Source organism: Brachycentrus maculatus, unplaced genomic scaffold, assembly GCF_059751285.1.
Source record: "Brachycentrus maculatus isolate JH-2025_06_01 unplaced genomic scaffold, ASM5975128v1 h1tg000241l, whole genome shotgun sequence".
In the NCBI taxonomy this organism is placed as follows: domain Eukaryota; kingdom Metazoa; phylum Arthropoda; class Insecta; order Trichoptera; family Brachycentridae; genus Brachycentrus; species Brachycentrus maculatus.
The window spans coordinates 346,335-371,996 of record NW_028280992.1 but is presented as its reverse complement, the minus strand read 5'-3'; the positions used below and the strand labels follow the sequence as shown (position 1 = coordinate 371,996).

Here is a 25,662-nt window from a genome sequence, read left to right as displayed (position 1 = left end):
TTTTATTCCGTTTTGTCGTGGATTTAATGTTGATTAAAAAAATAGTATTTTTTTCTAAATAATTACTTTTTGCAGATACGACATAATTTAAAAAAATATATATGACAAAGGCCACAAGAAGCCTTAAAAAAATTATATATTTTTTTAGTGTAGTCATTAATATAATCAAAAAATGTTTTAATACTTTTATCATATAATAAATTTGAAAGAAATATCATTTTTATTTTTAAAGGCGTGTTTGGTTTGGTTAGAAGGTTTGGTTTGGCGCTGGAGGTCCTGGGTTCAATTTTCATCAACTGTATCATACAACCTACATTAATATTTTTATGGGTGATGAAAAGACAGATTTTGCTCTTGAATTTTCTCCAGTATTTTGAAAAAGCCGCATCTTATGTAAAGAATGAACCCAAACAATTTCCATATGTGTCGGGTTGCGGTCCCGTGGCTATTGTCGCGGACTCTTAAGTCAGAGTTTCTCGGTTCGAACCTACTCTACCACAATTTGATACCTATTTCTAATAATGAGCTACATTAATATTTTTTATGGGTGATGAAAAGACAGATTTTGCTCTTGAATGTTCTCCAGTATTTTGAAAAAGCCGCATCTTATGTAAAGAATGAACCCAAACAAATTCCATATGTGTCGGGTTGTGGTCCCGTGGTTATTGTCGTGGACTCTTAAGTCAGAGTTTCTCGGTTCGAACCTACTCTACCACACTTTGATACCTATTTCTAATAATGAGCGCTTAGGCTCACATAAATCGTATGAAATTGAAATATTTGTATAAATAATAAAAAAAACACTATTATTTCTTTTTTTTAAAGTAAATTCTGTCAAATACTATGGTTTAGCTAGTAGCGTCTATTAGAAATTTTTATAATTTGGATATATAGGACTCCCTGCGTCATCATCGTATCACCCAAATGATATTTAGTGAGCATGTGCACGTTTAAGATGTGACGCTTTTTTAAGATGAAAAAAGCTCTAATTTCGAAAAATTACAGTTACAACATTTTGTGGGATAAGCGACGATTTATCTACTGGTATATAGACAAAGGATAATAGAAATCAATCAACTTGTGACAAAGTTGAGTTGAGGCACGACTAAAATAAATATGTATAATTTTATTTTTATTTATTTGATTTTGTTAACAAATATTTACTCGCGCCTGAATTTCAATGTTTACTGAATACTTCGTAACAGATATATTTTATCTTATTGTACCTGTAGGTACCTACTACAATAATATTTATCGGTTTGACTTTTAGAATTATAGTTTCATAAATTTAAACTTACCTACACTGACTACAAAAAAAACATAACTCAAAAGCATAATACATCATACAAAGTAGGTACATTCCCGTGCTTATGAAAAATATTATGAAGTGATGGGTAGGTACTCGAGATGTGTCAAATGAATGACAATAAATACGACAACGAGATGTCAAAAAAACTGTTTACAGTTACCCGATTAGGATGTATTCATTACTTTTTCTCGGTTTCAGTTTAAGTTTTTGACGCCAAATATTATATACGCAAACAAATATACGCCACTAAATGCCACTAAATAATTTTAACCATAAAAAAATCACAAAACTGTAATAACATTATTTTCTTCTACCCTTATCTGCATCCAATAGTGCATAGGGCACTGCATCATACAAACGCAGTGTTATCTTGATCGTTAACACATGATGGAAAGGTGATCAGCTCTCCGCTTCAGGTACCAGTCTAGGGTAATATTGAATAAATATTAGAGTGAAAAAATCACTTATATTTATTTGACCCTATTTAGCTTCTTAAAGAAATGTTCAGGGTGATATTAAATAAATATTAAAGTAAAATCATTGTAATCTTGTCAAATTATAAGCTGTATAAAAATTTAAAATCATGTTTTCAGGCGCCTCCTGGTATGTAAAATAATCTTGCATACATCTAAATAAGAGTCTGCTAAATAAAAGCTTTTTCAAACAAATCATAGATGGCTCCTGTGATGTTAAAAGTATCATGAGATTTAGGAGTTCCAAAAATTTGAGAAGTGCAGTTGTCAATCATGGGTAGAATGGTGAATGTTCTTCAAACCCTTATCCGCATACCAATAGTGCATAGGGCACTGCATCATACAAACACAGTGTTATCTTGATCGTTAACACATGATGGAAATGCGATCAGCTCTCCGCTTCAGGTACCAGTCTAGGGTAATATTGAATAAATATTAGAGTGAAAAAATCACTTATATTTATTTGAACCCCCTGGGAATCGCACCCAGTACCTCCAGAACCATAGCCGAGCTGACCCTATGAAGGCGGACATGGTGAATATTACACGTATGTAAAGTGATCATTTAACCAGCCATAAACCCTGTAAATAATACACAGATTTCCATATTCTTCTTCATCTATGTCGAGATATCAATATTAATGAGTAAGTTCTTCTTCTTCCTATATAGGACTATGTCCTGTCATTCTCCGGACCGCTCCTGGGACGTGGAAGATCTCTCCAAAAAGGTTAATATTGCGTTATCACATTATCTCGGAGTTTAATGCAGACGGTCCTCTTTTATATAATGCCAGGGATTTGCAATGAACAAGGAATCAAATGATATAATGTAAAGAAAAATGTTTGTTTTTTAAGAAATTTATTCAAAAAGCACCAATCTACATAATATGACGTAAAAATCAGTTTTCATCAATTCTCTCCGGCTATTTTAGATAAAAAATAATCCGAGACAAAATAAACATTATCGTCTGGCTATCTTTGACACTGAGCAATTTCTTATTAAACACTAAATATAAAATCCGTATAAATGTAAGAAAAATAAATTATGTATTCTTTAAAATCATTCGGGCGTCAAAACAATATGGGGTGGTTTAATTTTCAATCGGTTCATAAAATGGATTACACAGATAATATTAATATTACTAATAAAATAGGATTTTTCTGTGAGCTAGATAAAATAAAATTAATAATTAAGATTGACTTAAAATTATAGGAATCCGCTTAGAATCCGCATGACTTACACAATTACAGTTTAAATAGATACGTATATATATTGGTATCATTGAAATATCTCGTACTGAGAAGCGCATTAAAAGAAATCAAACGAATTACAGTGGCAACACAAAATGTAATTTTTATATAGGATGTTGCGCGAAGACCTCGGTTCGTGGGGAGTGATCCTCGAGATTTGGCAGTCCTGGGACTAATTTACGCAGTCTTCTCCTGGTCGATGATGTCCTTGGTTGGAAGAGGGTTCTTCTCGCAAGTCTCCGTATGCTTCAGCTTGCTGGTGTCGAAGGAGTTGATTCCGTTGATGAGATTCAGCTTCTCCTTCTCTTGCTCGATGGCTGGAAACGATAAATCAATTAGTCAACAGTCTGCTGGCAATTTGGGCTCTTGAGTTTTCTTTATTTAAACTTTTTTTTGTATTTTCTTTATTATTTTCTTTTTTAACGGCCGTAGCCAATATGTACAAAATATATAACATGTGTATACTTTATGATAAAATAATTTTAAAAAGTCATTTCAACATAGTCTGGGTATTAACAGGGCTAAAATGTTGTGAATAAAATAACTGGTCAAATTATAAGCTGTATAAAAAAATTAAATCATGTTTTAGGCGTTTCCCAGTGTGTAAAAACAATCCGGGGTTCGGATCTTACATACATCTAAATAAAAGCTTTCTCAATCCAACACAGATGGCCGTTGTAAACCATATGTACTGACTGTTTCATGATTTATTAATGCGTCATGAGATTGTATAGAAGTTCCAATAATTTCAGTAGTGTGGTTGTCAGTGGTGTAAATACCCAGACTTCTATATTTTTTTCTCCATTTAAATATGTTAACAACATTTTGAGTGTGTCCAAATACTTGTTCACAAAATCTGGATTATCTCCAATTACAGGAGTTATTTTCATATTATTTTTGACATCTCATCAAAGATGAAGAAGAATATGGAAGTCTGGGCATTTACGGGGCTGACGACCGTCATAGGTAGGTTTAAGTGATCACTTTACACACGTGTAACATTCACCAATTCTACCCATTATTGACAACCACACTACTCAAATTCTTGGAAGTTCTGTATATATGAACCAATTTAGAAACCTTGTTCTTGAATCAATAGAACTTCACTAGAGACATCTATTGGTGAGATGGTCGTCAGCCCCGTAAATGCCCAGACTTCCATATTCTTCTTCATCTTTGATGAGATGTCAAAAATAATATAAATATGTTAAGATGTCAAAAATATAGAAGTTAAATTTAGCTGTACTTTGCGCTATCTACACAGATATAGCGTTCAGGATCGACCCACAGCGTTATAAATTCAAAACTGCTAAATTTATCTACACTTTGCATATCTATGGTGTTTAGATATAGGGTACAGAATCCTTTTTCAGATATTATCAGCAAACAAGTAAGTAAACATTGGATAAGCCACCACTTTTCTGTTGATTCAAAAGATCAAACTACTTCAGATTCCGATTATCTTTCGATTCTAGTACAATTACATGTATTTCAACTTTGCCAAATCTCCAGACTTATCCAGAACTTATCCAGAACTCCAGAACTTATCCAGACTGTAGTCTGGATAAGTTTTAGTTTTGATTATCTTTGATTACAATCGAAAAATAATTGAAAATAAAACAGATTTTAAACAACATTGGAAATCACAGTAATTTTCAGGGTAAAATGTGTGATTCATATTCCTTATAATGTTTGCAGTTCTATTTCTTTAATAACAATAACGATAACTATTTCTTTAATAACGTCCATAACACCATGACATAAAAACTCATGATAGTGCAGTATTCCTTTAAATTTATAAAATATACATAATTGGACATTGCAACATACAACAATTTTGCGTTTCTTGCCAAATAATGGAAAATGAAATCTTTTTCAAAAGGTCATCAAATATTTTAGCAATAAAACGATTTTATACACAGACTCGATTGGTATAAATTATTATAAAACGCAATTAAAGCAAATTTAAAAATTGTAACAAGCATGTTAAATTCGTAAAGAAATATTGCACAATATGAAAATACGTGAGCAGAAAAAAATTAAGCATTCATCCAATAACAAAGTTACAGTAGAAGCCGGTTATAATGCGTCTTTTGCAACGCGGATTCGGGTCTTTTTTGCGATTTTTGTTTTAAGGCGCCCAGCGTAAAAAAAATATACATAAGGTAAATTAAAATTTTGTCCGCCTCCGTAGTGTAATGGTCAGCACGCTCGGCTACCGTTCTGGAGGTCCCGGGTTCGATTCCCAGAGGGGTCAAATAAATATAAGTGTTTTTTCACTGTATTATTTATTCAATATTGCCCTGGACTGGTACCTGAAGCGGAGGGCCGATCGCCTTTCCTTCATGTGTAAACGATCAAGATAACTCTGCGTTTATGTGACGCAGTGCCCTATGCACCATTGGGGTGCGGATAAGGGTTTATTTTTTTTTTTATTAAATTAAAATAGACAATTTGATAACCCGATGATGGAATGATTATTCTGAAGCTGGTAGTCATGGAGTAGTGTTTTTTAATGGTAATACACAAAGTGAACGATGAATGATAAGGAGAGTGTTTAATTTTTTAAACAGTTAAATCTAAAAGATGTCTCATATAAAGTTGGCCTTGTTTATGATTTTTATTTATATTTTATAAAAATGTAAAAAAATAATAAGAACATTTTAAAATGTTTTGTTCTGCATAGAAAAAAATCATATTTTGGACAATTCGTTTAAACCGCGGTGATCATAGAGCGCGGGTCAGATACGTCACCTGCAAACCCACATTATAACCGAATTTGACGATTATGATTTGGTGCTGGGTTAATTGGTGATATTTGTGGGGATGATTCATAATTAGCTTGTCAGATGATGTGAAGCCTGAACCTTCAAGAAGGTGATAAAAAATAAGCCATGGAAATGGTTCTAAACTATGGTTCTATCGCAGCACGTTGGGTATATCTAGGATGTAGCGAACGATGAATGATGAGGTACTAGCCAAAGGGGAAAACTATTCAATTATGTACTAAGTTATGTTTTATAAATACATACATACTTGGGGGGGAGACAAAATTTTGTGTAGGTTAAAATTTCGTTATTAGCTTTTGCTAATGTTGTGTGCTAATGTGTTTTGCTTGTTTTCAATACAAATTTGGGAAACGAAGACCGAGTCTATCATGATATGAAAAAGCCAACCGCCAAAAATTGTATCAATGTATAGTGACAGATACATAGACTGTTAGTAATGTATTTTTTTAAATATACATATATGAATTTATACTGCTTTGTATTGCTTTGCTGTCATATACATGTAAATTTAAATAAATAATGGTGAATCGATGAAACTCGTGATAATTTTTTTAATTTCACCACATATTCTCGTCTACTTTTTTTAAATACCTTCTGACTGCTTCTGATTAAGGGTTAAAGATTTACACACACCAATGTTCATTAATAGTTTTCTTTGTGTTCGTTACAAACCTTCAACGGGCGGCAGGGGGTTTTTCTCGGCCGTTTCAGCATGCTTCATGGTTGCCTTATCAAAGTGCTCTACACCGTCCAATAAATTTTGGTGAATCTTTTCAGCGGCCACAACTTAAAACAGCAAAACTCATGCGGTAATTACACAGAACATGCAGACAGATAAGCGAGTGCTAAGCGTCGAGGGTGCAAAACGATACATTGTCGCAAGTTGGATACAAAAAGATCTTAAAAATGTCAACATAATGGAAAATCAAACAAAACAACTATCTAAAAAATTCAAATAATTCAAAGCAACAAATGTCTACGAGCTTTTAAAATCAAATAAACTAACAAACAAAAAAGTTAAAATTAAAAAAATCAAATAAAAAACAAAATAAAATTAAATGAAAATAAAACAGAAAAATAAGCGATGGATTTTAAAAATACAACAAATATGTAGTCACGCGATTTACACATTTATTTTTATGTGAACAAAATGACATTAAAAAAACAGTAAGAATATTAATATCGGATGAAAACTCAGGGCACTAAAATTTTATAAAAACAAAACAGCAACAAAAATATATATAATTTAAAACAGGCATGTATTTTTTTTGTGAAACGATGATTCTTTTTACGGAAATTCTCGATCAAACCAAAATAACTTTGAAAATTTGACTGTGATCAGTAAGACCCCATTGCATCATTAATTCATAACATATCATCAAAGAACTTAATTGGTGAAGTAGACACGAATGAAGAAGATTATGTTAGATAATTTTGTTAGTTTCACAGACGACAATGTAAAGATTTTTTTTTCAAAAGAGATAAAAGCATTGTAAGAGAACGCTGTGAGTTACTTTGATTTTTTAGTGTAATATCAACAACAACAAAAATTACCATCTTTATCGGGAAGAGGGTTTTTCTCTTGCGTTTCTGTATGCTTAAGGCTTGTGGTATCGAATGATGCGATTCCATCTATAAGTGTTTTTTGAGTTTTTTCAGCAACCATATCTAAAAATAATAAATCAAAACAAATAAAAAACAACTCAAGCTACTGCAAAAATAAAAAGGGGAAAAAAACAATCAAAATAATAGTACCAGGTATCAATATATAAAACACTGCACTACAAACATATTTTTGATAAATTTTCCTATCGAATATTTATTTTATAAGCGTAAATACTTACATTTTCTCAGGGTTTCACATACTATAAATACAGAAACTGCCAAAATACAATACAAAAAAACTGCCGAGTAATAATATGTAATTTTTTATTTTATTTATTTATTTTAGGGAGACTTTAGTGAGTAATGATATATTCAGAGTTTTTAAAATGTGGGAATTAAAATAAATATATTAATGGTTTAAATTTTAATGGTTTATTGATGTTGGTTATTTTTCATTCAGTTAGTTTTAAATTGAAATTATTTATAAAATAAATATTAACAAAACAAAACAGCAAAATTGATTACTTTTAAAGCCATGTTATCAAATTACATTATCGAAGACATTAAATAAATAAAAATATTTTTATTTTATTTTTAATATATTAAAAAAGCTTTATATCTTGATTAGTTTATGAACTAGCCACTGGAATATTGGTGAACTTGAAAAAAATACCCAAATCATTTTAAATTATCATGTCATCCTTGTCCATTTGCCGATATTACTATACTGAGTCAGTCGTAAAACGCTCGGTTCATAGTATTTATTGTGAATAAAACTTGACATGTAATAATAATAAATCCCTTACCGCACCCCGATGGTGCATAGGGCACTGCTTAATATAAACGCAGTGTTATCTCGATCGATTACACATGAAGGAAAGGTGATCAGCCCTCCACTTCAGGTACCAGTCCAGTGTAATATTGAATAAATATTAGAGTGAAAAATTCACTTATATTTATTAAACCCCCCTGGGAATCGAACCCGGGACCTCCAGAACGGTAGGCGAGCATGCTGACCATTATATGACATGTAAACTGGCCAAAAAAACTCCTTTAATTTTTAAAAGGTCATGTGTGTTTTATTTGTAGTATTGAAGGTTAGATTTCAAGCGTTGAAAACTCTAATAATTATGGAGAATGTCGGTGTTAAATTTAAGAAGAAAAAACTTCCACTTCGATTATTATTTTAATATACTGTCCACAATACGATCGAAGATCTCGACGAACCAAATTAATATACTATACTACATTAAAAATACTGTAAGGTGTTAGGAATATTACTTGCATGCATTTTAATAAGTAATAAAAATAAAAAATATAAAATAATAAATTGTAATAAAATATGATCATGCAATAATAAAAATATCATTGATACGACTGAAAAATTACAGTTTTTATCATGGTTTGAAATACATACCATATGTAGTATGTAAGATCATGTAAAATCTTATGTTTTTAGTTAAGTCGAAACGAAATTTAAAATATAAGAGAAAAAATGTTTACATTTTTTTTGACATCTCAATGTATATGAAGAAGAATATAGAAGTAAGGTAAATACAGTAAATACCTAGACATCCATATTCCTCTACATCTATGTTATGTCGAAAAAATGTAAAAATAACTCCTAAGTAGAGAAATCCCAGATTTGTGAACAATTATTTTGACACACTCAAAATGTTGTGAATAAACCTTTAGTTTAATACACAGATTTTTTGATTTAAAACGCAGACTTGAAATTTCAAATCCATTTACCTTAAAATTCCAATATTGTCTTGCAGTAGTACAAATTTATATTATATTTCTGACCAAGAATGATCCATTAATATACATCATACCAGTGGCCATTTAAAATTTTGTACATCATATCAATGTCCATTGACAATTTTGCACATCATACCAATGTCAACAATTTTGTAGATCATACCAATGTCAACAATTTTGTACTTCTTACCAATGTCAATTTACAAGTTTGTACATCATACCAGTGGCCATTAACAATTTTGTACATCATATCAATGTCCATTAACAATTTTGTACATCATACCAATGTCCATTAACAATTTTGTACATATTACCAATGTCAATTTACAAGTTTGTACATCATACCAGTGGCCATTTACAATTTTGTACATCATACCAATGATATTAGGTTAGAAGTGTCTCGTTAGCCCACTACGAAGGGGGATTCCTACCTTGTGCAGTTGGGAGTACAATTTTCTCCTGCGTGTCTGCCCTTTTGAGGGAGGAGGGTTGGAAAGTCTCCACACCCTTTAGGATATCACAGTGCAGTCTCTCCTGGGCAACATCTAATGTGGAATATTTCCATCCAACCAACATGCAGAGTGAAAGACAATACTATAGCTATAGAATATATATGTACAATATACATTCTAGAATACAATGTTATAACACAAATAAATACATAGAAATACTTGAGAAAATAAAATCAGTACTTTCCAATGCGTGGAACTTGTTTGTTTGATGATAACAAAATTGATTTGTTTACTTGTTTAAGTTAAGAAAATTTTAACGCTTTGTACAAAAAAACTTTTGTCCGCCTCCGTGGTGTAATGGTCAGCGTGTTAAGCTACTGTGCTGGAGGTCCCGGATTCGATTCCCAGGGGGGTGAACATAAATATTAGTGATTTTACACTGTAATATTTATTTTCATATTACCCTGGACTGGTAACTGAAGCGTGAGAGTGATCACCTTGCCTTCATGTAAGTAATGATCCATAAAACACTGCATCGATTCGATGCAGTGCCCTATGCACCATTGGTTGCGGATAAGGGTTATAATAATATAATAATAATAATGTACAAAAAAAACCATATCTGCTAGCAAAGGATGTTTTTTTGCAGTTAATTGTTTTAACCGATTTCATTTTAAAATAATAAAAAAATACGATTGGTTTCTCTTGTAGCCTGTATTTTTATAGGTATGTATTTTATTTTTAGATTAAAAGAAAATACAATGCGAAAGTTTATAAGACCACGCTCCACTTTAATTTTTTTGGAAACAAAAGCGCAAAAAAATGACCTAACGAAACATTATCCACAATTGTTTTTAAAAAAATCACACACTAAGATTTGTGAGGAATTTAGAGAAAAAGCAAGCACAGTTAGCTTTGAACGTCAAAATCTTTGAAAGAATATAAACGCTGATTCAAGCCCCGAGGGATTTTAAAAAATAATTATTGAAAGCACATGTCATCTAAAATAAAGCTTTAGTTATTTTTAAATGGCGGCAATTGAAAGGACATTGCAATTTTTGTAGTTCTTACTGCTGTTTAGTGGGATTTCATCTATTATTCGATTGCAAAGGGACGAGAATATGCATATGGAAGGTACTGATTCTTATAAAATATAATAAAATTAATGACACAATACTTGCTAACCCCTTTCCTCCCATTCACATAGACAAATATATAAAATAATAATAATAAATTTTACAGTAATAAAATATATTTAAACTAAATATAGGCGTGCCAACACTGGTACTCAGAAATATTCTTCAAGTATTGTGACAAGTGCAAAAATGAAACAGAAAGATTGCAATGGATTTTTTGAAGGAAGAACCATTATTTTCATTAGTCAAATATTGAAGAATATCTCTGAATATCAGTGGCATTTTTCTAGATTGATATGTGCAATTGGAGACAAAAGTCCCTATCCAAACTATGGTACATGCAACTAGAAAATGATGGAATTCAGAAGTTGACTATAAAGTTTCAAAAAAATCTATTTGACTCTTAATAAAATAGTCGTTTCGCCTTTTTTAAGCAGCCATTGATGGATATTTATTTTTACATGATGTACTGTAAACCAAGTCGATAATGATGTGAAAAGAACGAACGTAGAAAAAAAAGGTTTTCTATACGTTGACTGAGGTTTAGTTGGTACCCGTAAAAAATCAAAGGCATCACTCTTCATACAGATTTGCCCATTGCATTTTTAATAACTGTCTGTAAAATAATTTCTAATAATAATAATACTGCTTATAGTTAAATTACAATCCATTTGGATCTTCAGGTGAAAAAAATATAGATTTTTCTTTTAAAGTAATGAAAAAATAAGAAAAAAAGTCCCTCTCCAAGCACAAGATCTCGGTCTCTTTTCTGATGAGGCTCAGTGCAACTAAATTTATAAGATTTGTATTGATTAGAAATGTATTTTTTTAAATGTAACTATATTGATAAATAAAATTTTAAAAATAATACTCTACCGAAATCACGATTACTAGAACTTCTTTGAATGAAAATGAAGAGTGAAAAAAAAGACTGGCTTTTGAGATAAAATCATTTTAGTACGGTGGATTTTTCCCGTTACAAAAAATGGCAACCATCTAACAATAGACTTATTGTTATAACTTTGGTGAATTTATTTACCTCTCAGCGGGCGAAGAGATACAATAATGCATCTCGTCTAAGATTAAGACTAAAGATAAAGTTCTCATTGGTTTTAAATCAGTCAAATTTTAGGTAAATAAATCACCCAGAAATTATTAAGATTTTCAGGGTTGTTGTGATTTGGATTGTACAAAAACTCTTGGTAAAAAAAAAAAACTAGTAACACAATTCGCTCACTCCTTTCAAGAACGTCATAAATCAAAAATCGACAATTTTCAGTTGTGCATGTTTTCGGAATGCCCAGAAAATGTACTTTATCCCAGCAAAAGAGGCATATTTTTAACTTGATATTTACCCGCTACTGGGCAGAAAGTGTTGTTGTTGCATTTTGAAGAAAAGGTATTGTTTAACTAATTTTTTTAAATATACTAAAAAAAATTAAATGGAGAAAAAACCTTCAGGTTTTTCCTAAAAAGATCTGTTGCACAGTAAAAAGTTTAATAAGTGGCTTGATATTTATTTTTAATAAATTGTAATATATTTTTAAACTTTTAAAATGTTCTCCTGAAAAATCAAGTTTTTTGATTTATGACGTTCTTGAAAGGAGTGAGCGAATTGTCTTAAAGCAGTATTCAGAATCTCTAAACTCTAAATGTACACATGGCTTAGATCTACAAGTGCGGGATGCATGTGGTTGTATATGAAAATAAAATTAGGCTAATAATTATAATAAAATATTGCGTAAGTATATTGACCTTCGGCAGATGGGAGGATGTTCTTCTCGTTGGTGTCGACATCCTTGAGACACTGGGGGTTGAATCCCTCCAGCTGGCTCTTCAGATCCATGGCAACCTTGGGCAGGTCCTTGAGGGAGGGGCTGTCTGGGCAGGCCATTTTATTTTATTCTGGAACAAACAATACCAATTATTACATCAATAGGATACACCACACCAAACAACTGAACATGGGCAGTAAAACTCTTGAACGATGAAAAATTAGAGAGAAAGGAGGAAGAACAAAGACTACCAAAACAATAAACAAGAATTGGAGATCAGGAAGAAGAAGAAATTAAAAATTAACCATAGCACTATTCACATACTTAAAACTACACACTGTGCATGTCAGACCTCGGCTCTTAATGCATGTTTGTTCAGCAACCCCTAATGCATGTTGGTCCTCGGGACGACCAAAATTGCATGAGATAGTGTAGTTTTAAGTGTATGAGGGCTGACCCAAAAGCAACAATAAAAAGTAAATTTTACACACAGCGATTTTTTAAAAACAACTTTTTTTTAAACAAAAAAAAGAGGAGACCATCCGAAAAAAGCGACCTGACCTTTGGGAGACAGGCGAATGGTATCTCTACCATGACAATGCACCAGCTCACACAGCCCAATCAATCAAACACTACTTGTCCAAAAACAAATTCAAGCTTTTAGAGCATCCTCCTTACTCTCCAGATCTTGCTCTTTGTGATTTTTTTCTTTTTCCTAGGATGAAAAGGCAATTGAAAGGAAGGAGATTTCAAACAATTCAAGAAGTTCAAGAAGAGTCATTCAAAGCTTTGAAATCAGTGGGAAAAACGATGGAACAAGTGAATTGCGTGTAATGGACAGTATTTTGAGGGTCAGTAAAGGTTTTTAATAATTTTTTTTTTGTTTAAAAAAAAATTTGTTTTTAAAAAATTGCTGAAACGTAAAAATCGGGAGACTAAAAACGTCAAAAAAACTTCCAAACATTACCGTTTTTAACCATTTTTTATTTTTTTTTCGGCTCATAACATGGTACATAAGTGTGTAAATTTTCAAAAAAAAATCATTTCATTAAGTGTGTAAAATTTACTTTTTATTGTCACTTTTGGGTCGGCCCTCGTATGTAATAGTGCTATGGTGGTGACGGGTAGTATTGTTTGCATGCTGTTGTAGTGATTGTCCTGACGAAGAGACGGGTACTTCTCTAAACCGATAGACATAAAAATTTCGGTGAGTGACACAAAAAAATGAAAAAAATATAAAAGTAAAAATGACTAACCACAAAGTAAATACTTTAAATATTCATAATATTGATAATAAAATATGTATACATTTAATTGGCGGTCGTGGAATTTTATCCACGATTGTATTTAAAATACTTAATATTTGTGTATAGGCGTAGGTAGGTGTGAGAAGTGAGGGTGAAGAACCCGAGACCCGAGATGATAAAGGTATTGTGTTCGTGTGTTGGTATGGGGAGGCGTGCGCGGCCGGCCGGAGCGGATATCCGCAACTCGAGACGAATTTTTATTCGGACACTGCCCATTATGTATGAATAAATATGAATTTATAATCATACGATGCTTATTAAAAAAATATATATATAAATTTCACATAGCGGTACCCAAATGGTACGAACACCAGCGCAATAACCGGGGTCTGTTGGATAACGTAATACAGTAAAACTTCTATTTGACGAATTTCGGATTTAACGGAAAAAAATCCGTTAAAATATAAAAAAAAATAAAAGTCCTGTTAATATTATACACGCTTGAATTCAAGTGTCAAAAAAATCGGCCATAATAATCACATATTATTTTATTTATTGTTTCAGCATTCAGTTTGTGATAAGACATGATTAAATTGTAAATAAAAACACATGTTTTTTACTATTTGAGTTTTATATTTATTTTTAACGACAAATTTCGGAAGCTACAGATGCTTCCATATACGGGATTGAATATATATAAACTAAAATTAATTATAATTTATATTTGAAGCACTAACTTTGTGCTTTTCCATTTTATAATTAAAATGTAACTTTGTTTTAAAATCACTATAAATATGTCTTGGTAAAGAAGCGGTAAGCTTCGAAACCGGTAGAGATTATAATTAAGTTATGATAAAATATTTATAGTGAAACAAAGTTACATTTTAATTATAAAAAAATAATTAGTTTATATTCAAACCCGTACATGAAATTATCTGAAGCTCCTGAAACTAGTCGTTAAAAACACAAGTGTTTTTATTTACAATTTAATCACAAATAATGTCTCAAACCTTCAAAAGTGCAAACAAAACTTGATTCCATTTTCAAAGCAGGATTACCTTTCAGTCTTGCTTTTGCAAGAACGTCGATATCAAACCGTAATTTCACTTCACGACGAGTGTCCGAAGACAATAAACAGATTTTGTTTTTGTTTTGTATTATTTATTTATACCTATACAATGTTAATATTTAAAAAAAAATATTTCAAACCTATTCTTATACAATGGACTTCCGGCTTTAACAGACCCCCCCTCCTCCAAATTATTCCGTTATATCGAGGTTTTACTGTACTAGGTACTAGCTACATTCAAAGAAAAGTAGCTACTCGCTCATATTCAGATCGCCTTGTGAATATGTGATATAATTTAATTTTCATTATGTTAATAATTTCATACTAAATCTGATTAAAAATAGTAATAATTAAATACACAATGTTTAATTAAAATTAACCAACAACGCCTTTAGCATAAATGATGGATAAATTACGTTAAAACCGTATTGTGATAAATGGTTTATGAAGGTATGATATAAGTACATTTTATCTACTATTTAACTAAACACTTTATTTACCATTCGGATAGTAAAATTCATAAATGAATATTTTAGTATCTATTTATAACGTAAATATATGTAAATAGGATTATTATTTGGATTTTATCTCTGAAAATGATTTGTTTTATTCAAAGTTTAATTAACTGTATCTTTTTAGAACTGATATCTACGTTATTGCGTTATTTTAACAATTTAAATTAACGTCTTATTTGTGGGGTGAATAATCCAATGTCCAATAGAATAAATAATATTGATATCGTTTAAAATATTCCCTTTGCCTAACATGTTAAGGCATTATTCGCAATAATAGAAGTTAATTAGCGTCCGGCAACGCTGAGAGCCTGACGCCAGGTCACGCCCAATTAAAAAAAGTTGTTTTAAAAAAATATATATATTGAAAAAATAATTTTATATTTTTAACTCCTAACCATTCAATTCTGTCCACCTCCGTAGTGTAATGGTCAGCACGCTCCGCTACCGTTCTGGAGGTCCCGGGTTCAATTCCCAGGGGGGTCTAATAAATATAAGTGATTTTTTCACTGTAATATTTATTCAATATTACCCTGGACTGGTACCTGAAGCGGACGGCTGATCACCTTTCCTTCATGTATTAACGATCAAGATAACACTGCGTTTATACGACACAGTGCCCTATGCACCATTGGGGTGCGGATAGGGGGTTTATTATTATTTATTAACCATTCAATAACTGTTTTCTTTTCAAAACCATATAATTATTTTGAGGCAAAACTTATTTTTTCAATGCGAAAACGGTGTTTTAAAAAAAAAACGTCAATAAATTACGTCTTTTTTGTAAATTTATTATTTGTGTTCCAGTCTTGTTAACCTTAATCCCATGTCCCAAAATGAGATATAGACATTACTCATTGGGAATATTATATATATGACTTATGTATGTAATATGTTTTGAAAAATAAATAAACAAATAAAATATTGCATGGGTTTAAAGAAAGATAGCCATGCTAATAACTCGACACTGGCTATAACACCCAAGATGGGTAAAAAGAAGAAGATAGCTACGTAGATAAAACAAAATAAAATAAAAACGATACATCAAACAAACGGACTAAAAACTCACGCTTAAAAGACAAGAGTTTCTATTACATATACAGTATCTACTCAATGAATTAGGGCCACGCAGAATTTCGCGCAATTTCTCAATTCAAACAGGAATAACTCAGAGAAAACCTTGAATAAAACAACATTGAATTTTATTTACACATGAACACTTTATTACGCTTAAATTATGCATATATTTTCATATAAATATAGTTAGTATTTAGTATTTCCACCTTTGGCAGAAATAACTGCCTCAATTCTTTTTGGCATACTTAAAATGCACTGTTTTATCATGTTTTTTATTTCTTCGTCTTCTGACCAAAATTTTTGAATATTTTTTTTTAGACAGTCTACTGTTGGATTTGCAAATGAGTAAACCTCATTTTTTTACATGCTCCATACGTTTTCTATAGGATTAAAGTCCGGAGAATTTCCAGACCAGGGGAGCAAAGGCAGTTTTTGTTAGACAAAAATTTTATTATTGATTTAGCCCGGTGGCAAGGTGCCCCATCCTGCATGAAGGTGTATGGACCTTCTGTTGGGTCGAGTGTATGGTAGAAGGGCAATAAAATTCGTTCGAGGACCTGATTATAGGAATTTTGGTTCATTGTTCCTTCCACGAAAAACAACGGCCCAGGTAAATTGTTAATAATACATGACCATATCATTGTTGCAGGGGGGTGTTTGATAACTTTTACCACACAGGCCTCATTGTAACGTTCCATTGGTGTTCTCCTGACGAATTGACGGCTCTCTGTCACGGCTTCTAACCGGCACTCATCACTAAAGATGACCTGAAAAATAATGAAAATTTAAGTTTAATTCAAATATATAAGTTTATTTACTAAAATGATATGTTGAAAATTCAATTTAAATAAATACCTTTTTCCAATCATCTACCGAGTAATTTCAATGTACCCTGGCCCATTTTAATCGATCCGCTTTCATTCGTGGTGTCAATTTTGGTACTTTTACAGGGCGCCTGCATTTCAGATTTACTTCGTAAAGACGTCGCCTCAGTGTTGATACCGATATATTTATACCCTCTTCTTCCGATTTTATTTTTAATGTTTTGCTGATGCACTACGGTTTTCTAAGGCACTTTGAACGATTTTTCGATCAGTCCTCGGTGTTGTTTTTCTAATCCTACGACAGTTCTTTCGCCGATTGCTGGTGGCGGGTGACTGATTTTTTATTGATTTTGAAATTCTGTCCACTGTTTGACGAGAAACGTTTTCTTTTTTTGAAATTTCTCTATTAGATAGTATTCCTAATTTCAGTAGCACTATAACACTAGACTTTTTTTCCTCAGAAATGTCTTTACTTTTTCCCATTTTGTCCTTTTCAAAAAAAACACTTGTGTTTACAAAAAAAATTTATACTTTATGAACTTAAATTAAAAATTAAGTTTTTTTCACAAGACACGATAACTATATGACCTTTCTGAACAAAACAACAACCAGAACTCAAGAAACTTCACTAATAAGTGAGATAGGACTTTTTTTTTAATTTTCAACTATCTGTCTACCTGTGCTAATTAGGGACCTTTCTAAGAAAAAGGGTTTGAAATTTTGTAAAGGCTTAAATAATCCAGGTATATTTTACATATTATTGAAGTTAATATACATGATATTAGATGTCAATAGAAAACTTAAAGTATTTATGTAAAATAAATATAATAATCCAAAAGATTTCAGAGTATTCAAAGAAATAATGGGTGGCCCTAATTCATTGAGTAGATACTGTATTTATTTATTTTATTTATTTATTTATTTTCATAATACATAGATACATTCAATATACATATTCATTTCATATACACATTTATTATACGTATTACGGCTCTTTAGGCATGGCCTGTGTTGAGCCGAATACTAACATGGTAATACAAGTTTATATATTTTTTTTTTAAATTTTTAATATACATATATTTTTTAATATGGAGTGGAACCTCTCATAACAAGCATAATTCGTTCCGGAATCTTACTCCTTAAGCGAAACACTCGTTATGCGAAACATTTTTTGTTTTGACTGGCGCGGAAGTCCCGGCTCACAAGTAAATGTCGTGAAAAAGGGACTTGTCCTTTCTCCGTAACTCGTTATGTGAAATGTCGCTCGTTAAGGGAGCATCTTTTTCACATTTTTTTGCTCGCTGTGGGAATTACTCTTCATGAGAGGTTCCACTGTAATCGACAAATAATTCCCGTTCTCTGCGACTTCCACAAAAAGGCGAGTTCACGCATTATGTTGCCGGCAAACCAGGAATCACTACAAGAATGTATTATATTATACTTTTAGAATGAGGAAATAGAGGGTAAAGACGTCGGAGAGGACAGACAGGTGCAGACACTGGGAACGGGAAACACGCGGGTGAATCACCTGTGCAATTGTGCGCCGCGCACTTGGAAACTCCACACAATCGGCCAACAAAATAATATTTTAAATACTCGATAAAACGATACATACTAGAGAAGAATGGATGAATCAGTGTTATGGATTTTTTATCAATGTACACATATAATATTATAAACGAGATGAATCAGTTATAAAAATAACACGTACACTTATTCGTTACAATAAAATTCATCATTTATATATCGTTCACTCCTTTCAACAACGTCATATTTCAAAAAACTTGATTTTTCAGGAAATCGTTTTAAAAATTTAAAAATATAATAAAATGTATTAAAATTAAATATCAAGCCACTTATTGAACTTTTCAATTCGTCCGCCTCCGTAGCGTAATGGTCAGCACGCTCGGCTACCGTACTGGAGGTCCCGGGTTCGATTCCCAGGGGGGGTCAAATAAATATAAGTGATTTTTTCACTCTTATATTTATTCAATACTACCTTGGACTGGTACCGGAGCGGAGGGCTGATCACCTTTCCTTCATGTGTTAACGATCGAGATAACACTGCGTTTATATTATGCAGTGCCCTATGCACCATTGGGGTGCGGATAAGGGTTTGAATGAAAAAATGAATATTGAACTTTTTACTGTCCAGCAGATCCTTTTAAGTAAAACCTGAATATTTATTATCCATTTGAAAAATATTAGGGATATTTAAAAAAAACAATTATATACAATAACTTTTCTTCAAAATGCAAAAACAACACTTTCTGCCCTGTAGTGGGTAAATATTAAGTTAAAAATATCCCGCTTTTCCTGGCATATAGTACATTTTATGGGCATTCCGAAAACATGCACAACTGAAAGTTGACGATTTTTGATATATGACGTTGTTGAAAGGATTGAGCGAAATGTCAAAGCGCTCTTTATGTTCGTAGGGGGAATTATTTAACTTACAACTTACTTAAAGTACACAAAAGAAATATGTACATATTGGCGGGCAATAAGCTAAAAAGCAATATCTCCCGATATTTAAAAAAAATATATGCATTTTTTACAAGGAGAGGTAATTCTCTATTATATTATACTATACATAGTAATCCATAAAAAAATCTCAGGTAAAACGTTGCTTCAATTCAACGAGCTGCACGTCACATTATTTTGAAATGTCATTGATTGTTTGAAATTTTATGCATTATTCATGCGACGTTAGACGGTATTTTATGAACTTATATGGAGAATAATGCTGACATGTGAAGAACTGCACCTTACATGACTAGAAGAGCGCAGCCACAAGGATAATATCATGATAGTGCAATATGTATCTAAGTAGCAGGAGACGTCATCTTCAATCTTCAGCATAAGCTACATAGTGTGTTGAGCCCACGCCACGACTCTTGGAACTTAATAAATTACTTATTTCCTCCTTGCAGCCAAATATATTATAACATTTAGAATTCTAGCAGATGGGAGACTGCGAAATTATATTCTGCTTAATGCTGCATGACAGACAGGTGGAAAATTGGCAAAAGATATGCTAAGAGACACGTTGAGAAATAATGGCATATGAGTGAACGTCACTTTGGAACGAACATATCGTCGACAGCTTATTAAAACGTTCAAAATTTTATAATAAAGTAATCATTTTTATAACGAGACTTTAAAAAACGGAAGTGCCTACTCAATGGCCATTTTTTCATGCCGGAAATAACTAACACTATTTTACGCAAACCTGTGATAAAATTGATGTTTTATTTAAGTTTTTAATTTATTTCATGTATTCATATTAGGAGAGAAATCTCGATATAATGTCCAACGATATGATAGGGATGAGGAGGTAATTTTTTGATTTTCAGTTCGAAAACATTATTCAGAGTGTATTTTATAAAATTTTTGGCCAAAATTGTGACGCAAATACAGGACAACGTTGGATGATACAGTGAAAAAAATATTTTCAAGGGATATCAAAACGAATTGCATTAATTTTCTGGTTTTCGGTCAAATATAATGTAACATAATTCTTCAGTATCACCGAAAATAATTGGTTTAAAAACAAATAGGTCAAAATAAACATTGCATTGGGTAATTGTTGTTTTTTATTACTGTATTGGTATTCGTTACTTTTTCTCGGTTTATATTTTTTCTAGCTCAAGTTTCGATGTAAAATTATCAAATATACAATATTAGGAGCTAGAAATACGCGACATACCAGTGTTCCGCAAAAATTTTCTATTCAAGGTACACCTACCAAATTAAGAAATTTCAGAGGTGCATATTTACCATATTATGGTAACATATTTAACATATTATGTTTAATGCGAAATGTGAGCCTACTTAACTGAGCACAGGCAATCAAAATTTGGAGCAATTGTGTTATTTTCACAAAACTAGATTTTTTTCCGCGGCACACCCACTAATCACCACGGCACACCAGTGTGCCGCGGCACACACTTTGCGAACAATGCAATATACAACCAAATTTGTTCACTTATTGGCGTGATTCGTATTAAGTGATCAAACCCAAAAAGCCAAAAATTATGTAAGATTTATTTTCAAATAAGTCTTTATTTAATTTGGCTTCTCATTAAGATCGCCCATCGCTGTATTAAATTAGTTCGTTAAAAGCCTTTTTTTACAACGTGATTCGTGCTTTGGAATCAGCGACGTGATGGATAATTAAGTTTATCAGATGAAAGCGATTTGGCGAGATGATTACACAAATAATTATCCTTGGCAAATTTTCGAATTTTTTTTCTTCTCCAACATCCGCTCAGTGATATTATAGCTATACTATAAGTTCCTCATTATATAACCTATGTTTAGGGTTGGTTTGGCCGGGACAGTCCCGATTTTCAGACAAAATCCCGGTAATAGCCGGTTTACTTCACGTCCCGGTAAAAAAAATGATTATAGATGACAAAAAATCTAAAAATAATTAACTGTGAAGGATTATTTAGAATAATTAAACTGTCATTTATGTCACTGTACTGTTCGCTGGGGGCATTCCGGTGTTCCGGTTGAACATTTCAAAAATCTGGCGAGCCTACCTATATATTTCAAAACTCTTCCGGCTGATGCAAGGTATATGGTATTATGAGTATGACAATACTTATTGTGATGAATGCTTCATCATTATTATCATTTACACGGCGACAGGCGGTGCGCAGACATACAGGATGGCACGAATTGTCTTCTGCATACTGATAAAACAATGGTATAATGTATAATGGATACATAAACATGATCGGTGATTGGATTAGTGATGAGTGATGAGTTATGAATACCCGAGCCCAAGGAAGATGGTGATCGTGAACCACACGATGACGTTTGATATAAACGTAGGTCCTAAAAGTAGGTATATATTTGGCCAATAATAACCCTTGTATGTAAAGCCTGAACCTTCTACGAGATATCAATATCATAGAAGCCATGGGAATGTGGTTATGACAAAGTATTTTACGTATATCTTGGAAGGACCGAACGAGGAATCAGGAGGTACTAGGTGAGTATAGAAAATACGCCGATTTTTGACAATCAAGCAAAAGAAAGTTTAGTACCTGAGATACTTCATGAGACATGACCGCTGCTAGCTCTCCCATGAAATAATGATGATAAAAGTAGAGGGTAGAAGAGGCACAGCAAGAAAAAGTCCTGTCTTCGCGACATAAGGAAGTAGATAGGGATTCAACGTGCTGAGGATTTCATTGCCCTGATGAGGGAGATATTCTAGTAACTTACAGGCTAACTAGTAACTCGTTAAGATATTCTAGTAACTTATAGGCTAACTTTCAGTAACTGAAGATATACAAGAAAAACAAGGAAAAGATGACGAAATTTATACCAAAATTTAACAAATACAGGCGAAAATGCAGTACACGTGCTTGTGTTATTATTGAAAAGAAGAAGATATTTTAACAAATAAAATAAGTTTTACTTTGTAAATACCACTATTTCTTCAAATCTATTGTGACACGTGTTTCGATGCATTCCGTGTCATTTTCAAATATCGCATCGAAACACGTGACACAATAGATTTTAAGAAATAGTGGTATTAAGGAAGTAAAACTTAAATGGATAGATTTTACTAAAAAGTGACTGCCGAACCAATATTTGAAAAATAAAATAGCCTAAGCAATTCAAAAAACAAATAATGCTGACAATTCGAAATACAAATATATCTTGATCACTATTGAATGCGAAAATTAAAAAGGGGAAAAAATCTATAGTTACTAAAAAAGAAATGTTTGAGTAGCAACCGATATTTAACCGGAAGCTTGCCACACCTGTACATTCAAATAACTAATTTGCCAACCAAACGGTTATAATGTTGCACCCAATATTTTGACGAAAACCGTTGCAAAAAACAGTATGAATTTAATATAATAATCGACTATTCATAACTTCTAGATCGATACTATAAATCGCATATAAACGTAATTGAAACATATTCCAAGTAAACGATGATCGGTCAAGCGCTGTATAAATGTTATGTATTCTAATTACACGCTTTAAAAAGCATTTATTACCTCGTTAATTATTATTTCTGTAAAAATAACGCCGTTTTACAGTTAGCCAATTTTACGCATGTGTGCATACAGATGCCTCGAACAGTTGCGTAATAAAATGGCTATTTATTATAGAAACCGGTTAAGGAATATCAAACATGACTGAAAACGAATATGAACTATATAAAAACGATAAAGCAGAATGCATTTAGGATTATTAAAATGAATGAATTAATATTTTTGATAACCATTTACCAAAACACCAAAAACTTAAAGATATTTCTTATTTACATATCGCTCACTCCTTTCAAGAACGTCATAAATCAAAAAACGTGATTTTTAAAGCATAAAAATAAAATACAATTTATTAAAAATAAATATCAAGCCACTTATTGAACTTTTTACTGTGCAACAGATCTTTTTAGGACCTGAAGGTTTTTTCTCGATTTGAAAAATATTTAGTATATTTAAAATAAATAATTAAACAATACCTTTTCTTCAAAATGCAAAAACAGCACTTTCTGCCCTGTAGCGGGTAATTTAAAATATTCCTCTTTTGCTGGGATATAGTACATTTTCTGGGCATTCCGAAAACATGCATAACTGAAAATTGACGATTTTTGATTTATGGCGTTCTTGAAAGGAGTGAGCGATATGTATATTTGTATATATGTATATGTATATATATAAATATATATATATATATATATATATATATATATATATATATATATATATATATATATATATATATATATATATATATATATATATGTATATATATATATATACATTATATGCATATGCATTTGGAAAGAAATGCAAAATAGGAAAAAAACTGATAGTGAATTTTCAAAGTAAATAAGGGGTATTTTGATTACGATAAGATTATTATTTGAACTAGTCCGAAATTACATGACTCAGGGGCAATATGCGTAATTTACTCAGTAAAAAAGGGATAGGTTCTTGAAAGATTGCCAAAAGTCACTAGATGTTTCGAAGTCGACAGAACATCTATACAAAGGAAAACTTTTTCGTAGCATTTTTTTATGACGATTTGAGGATTTGATTACTTTTAAATGAAACCTCAGGAACCTGAGTGAAATTTAAATTTAAATAAAAAAAAAACAACAGTTAAAATGCTATGATTATAAAATTTTAAGATACTATGAACTATAATCGAAGGCTAGTGACATAACAGAGTAGCGGTTTTTACTGTTTTTCGTTATTATTATCCAATGAACATCTTACATGAATTAAATATATATTATAGAAATAAATTTATATGAATAAATATAGAAATAAATATATATAAGACCGAGAAAAACGTGGCACGATCAGGTATGCCAAATACTTGAAAGTGGTCAGGTTAGGAGTCGTAATAATCGGCGGATATGTATGAGGAGATGCATGAACGTGAAAGAGGCGAAGAATGTTTGCAAAGGCAGAGTGGTGTGGCGTTCTATTCTCTCTGCCTACCCCTGCGGGATAGCGGCGTGATCGTTAGTTAGTTTAGTTACTTAATGCATATTATCTACGTGATTATTCTGTTATTTTAACTGCGGTAGATAATTGAAAACAATCGAAGATTTATTCGTAATTTTAATTTGCAAAAATATCCGTCTTGTAACTCGAGAGCCCAAAATACCTACCAAAATAGGTAGGTTAGTTAATTTCAAAACATAGATTCTACCAAAATAGGTAGGTTAGTTAATTTCAAAACATAGATTCTACCAAAATAGGTAGGTTAGTTAATTTCAAAACATAGATTCTACCAAAATAGGTAGGTTAGTTAATTTCAAAACATAGATTCACTTACTAATTCTTGAGACCGGTACGCGGAATCACGAGTTGATATTAAACATTAAGTGTTTTCTTAGTTCTTTCACGAGTGTTAATCAAACATGGATATACGTAATGCCAATTTATTAAATCCAAGATTAAGGTTTTATCTCCACTTACCCACCGGATGCACCCGAAAATACGTTAAAATAAATGTTATAGTACGTACCATTACCGACATAATTTAAAAAAAATTATACATAGAGGGCGTCCCATAATCCGACGTATTCCTTTTAAGGGTGTAAGGCCAGCTTATGACTCACCAAAAAAATAAAATACGACCTCAGTAAAAGTGCCTTAGTTTTCCAGATATTTCCACTTTTATGAATTTTCCGAACATCTACGCCTTAGATCAGTTTTTTGCGTGCCACTTTTTCAATTTTTCATATTTTATGATTCTATTTTTTGTTTCATAATACTGAATAAGTATTCTATTGATCACAGTCCAATACAAGCTATCTAGATTCAGCTCCCAATCCGCCGTAACTTAGTTTAAACAAAATAAAAATATTTCTCGAATGTTTTTCGCAGATACT

General features: G+C 31.8%; 1 protein-coding gene across 4 annotated transcripts in view; it reads right to left on the bottom strand.

Annotated features, from left to right (window-relative positions):
* Positions 1 to 2,623: 2,623 nt before the first annotated feature.
* Positions 2,624 to 25,662, bottom strand: part of cib (thymosin beta cib) — a 45,168-nt gene continuing 22,129 nt past the window's right edge. The window contains exons 2-6 of one of the 4 annotated variants that reach the window (XM_088265009.1): positions 12,531 to 12,680; positions 9,619 to 9,732; positions 7,376 to 7,489; positions 6,494 to 6,607; positions 2,624 to 3,349 (exon numbers count right to left, since the gene is read on the bottom strand). In XM_088265009.1, the coding sequence (XP_088121135.1) occupies positions 3,210 to 3,349; positions 6,494 to 6,607; positions 7,376 to 7,489; positions 9,619 to 9,732; positions 12,531 to 12,669 (621 nt within the window). In that variant the 5' untranslated portion in view covers positions 12,670 to 12,680 and the 3' untranslated portion in view covers positions 2,624 to 3,209. The remainder of the gene's footprint in view (positions 3,350 to 6,493; positions 6,608 to 7,375; positions 7,490 to 9,618; positions 9,733 to 12,530; positions 12,681 to 25,662) is intronic. The other 3 variants (XM_088265011.1, XM_088265010.1, XM_088265012.1) reach the window with 3 other exon arrangements.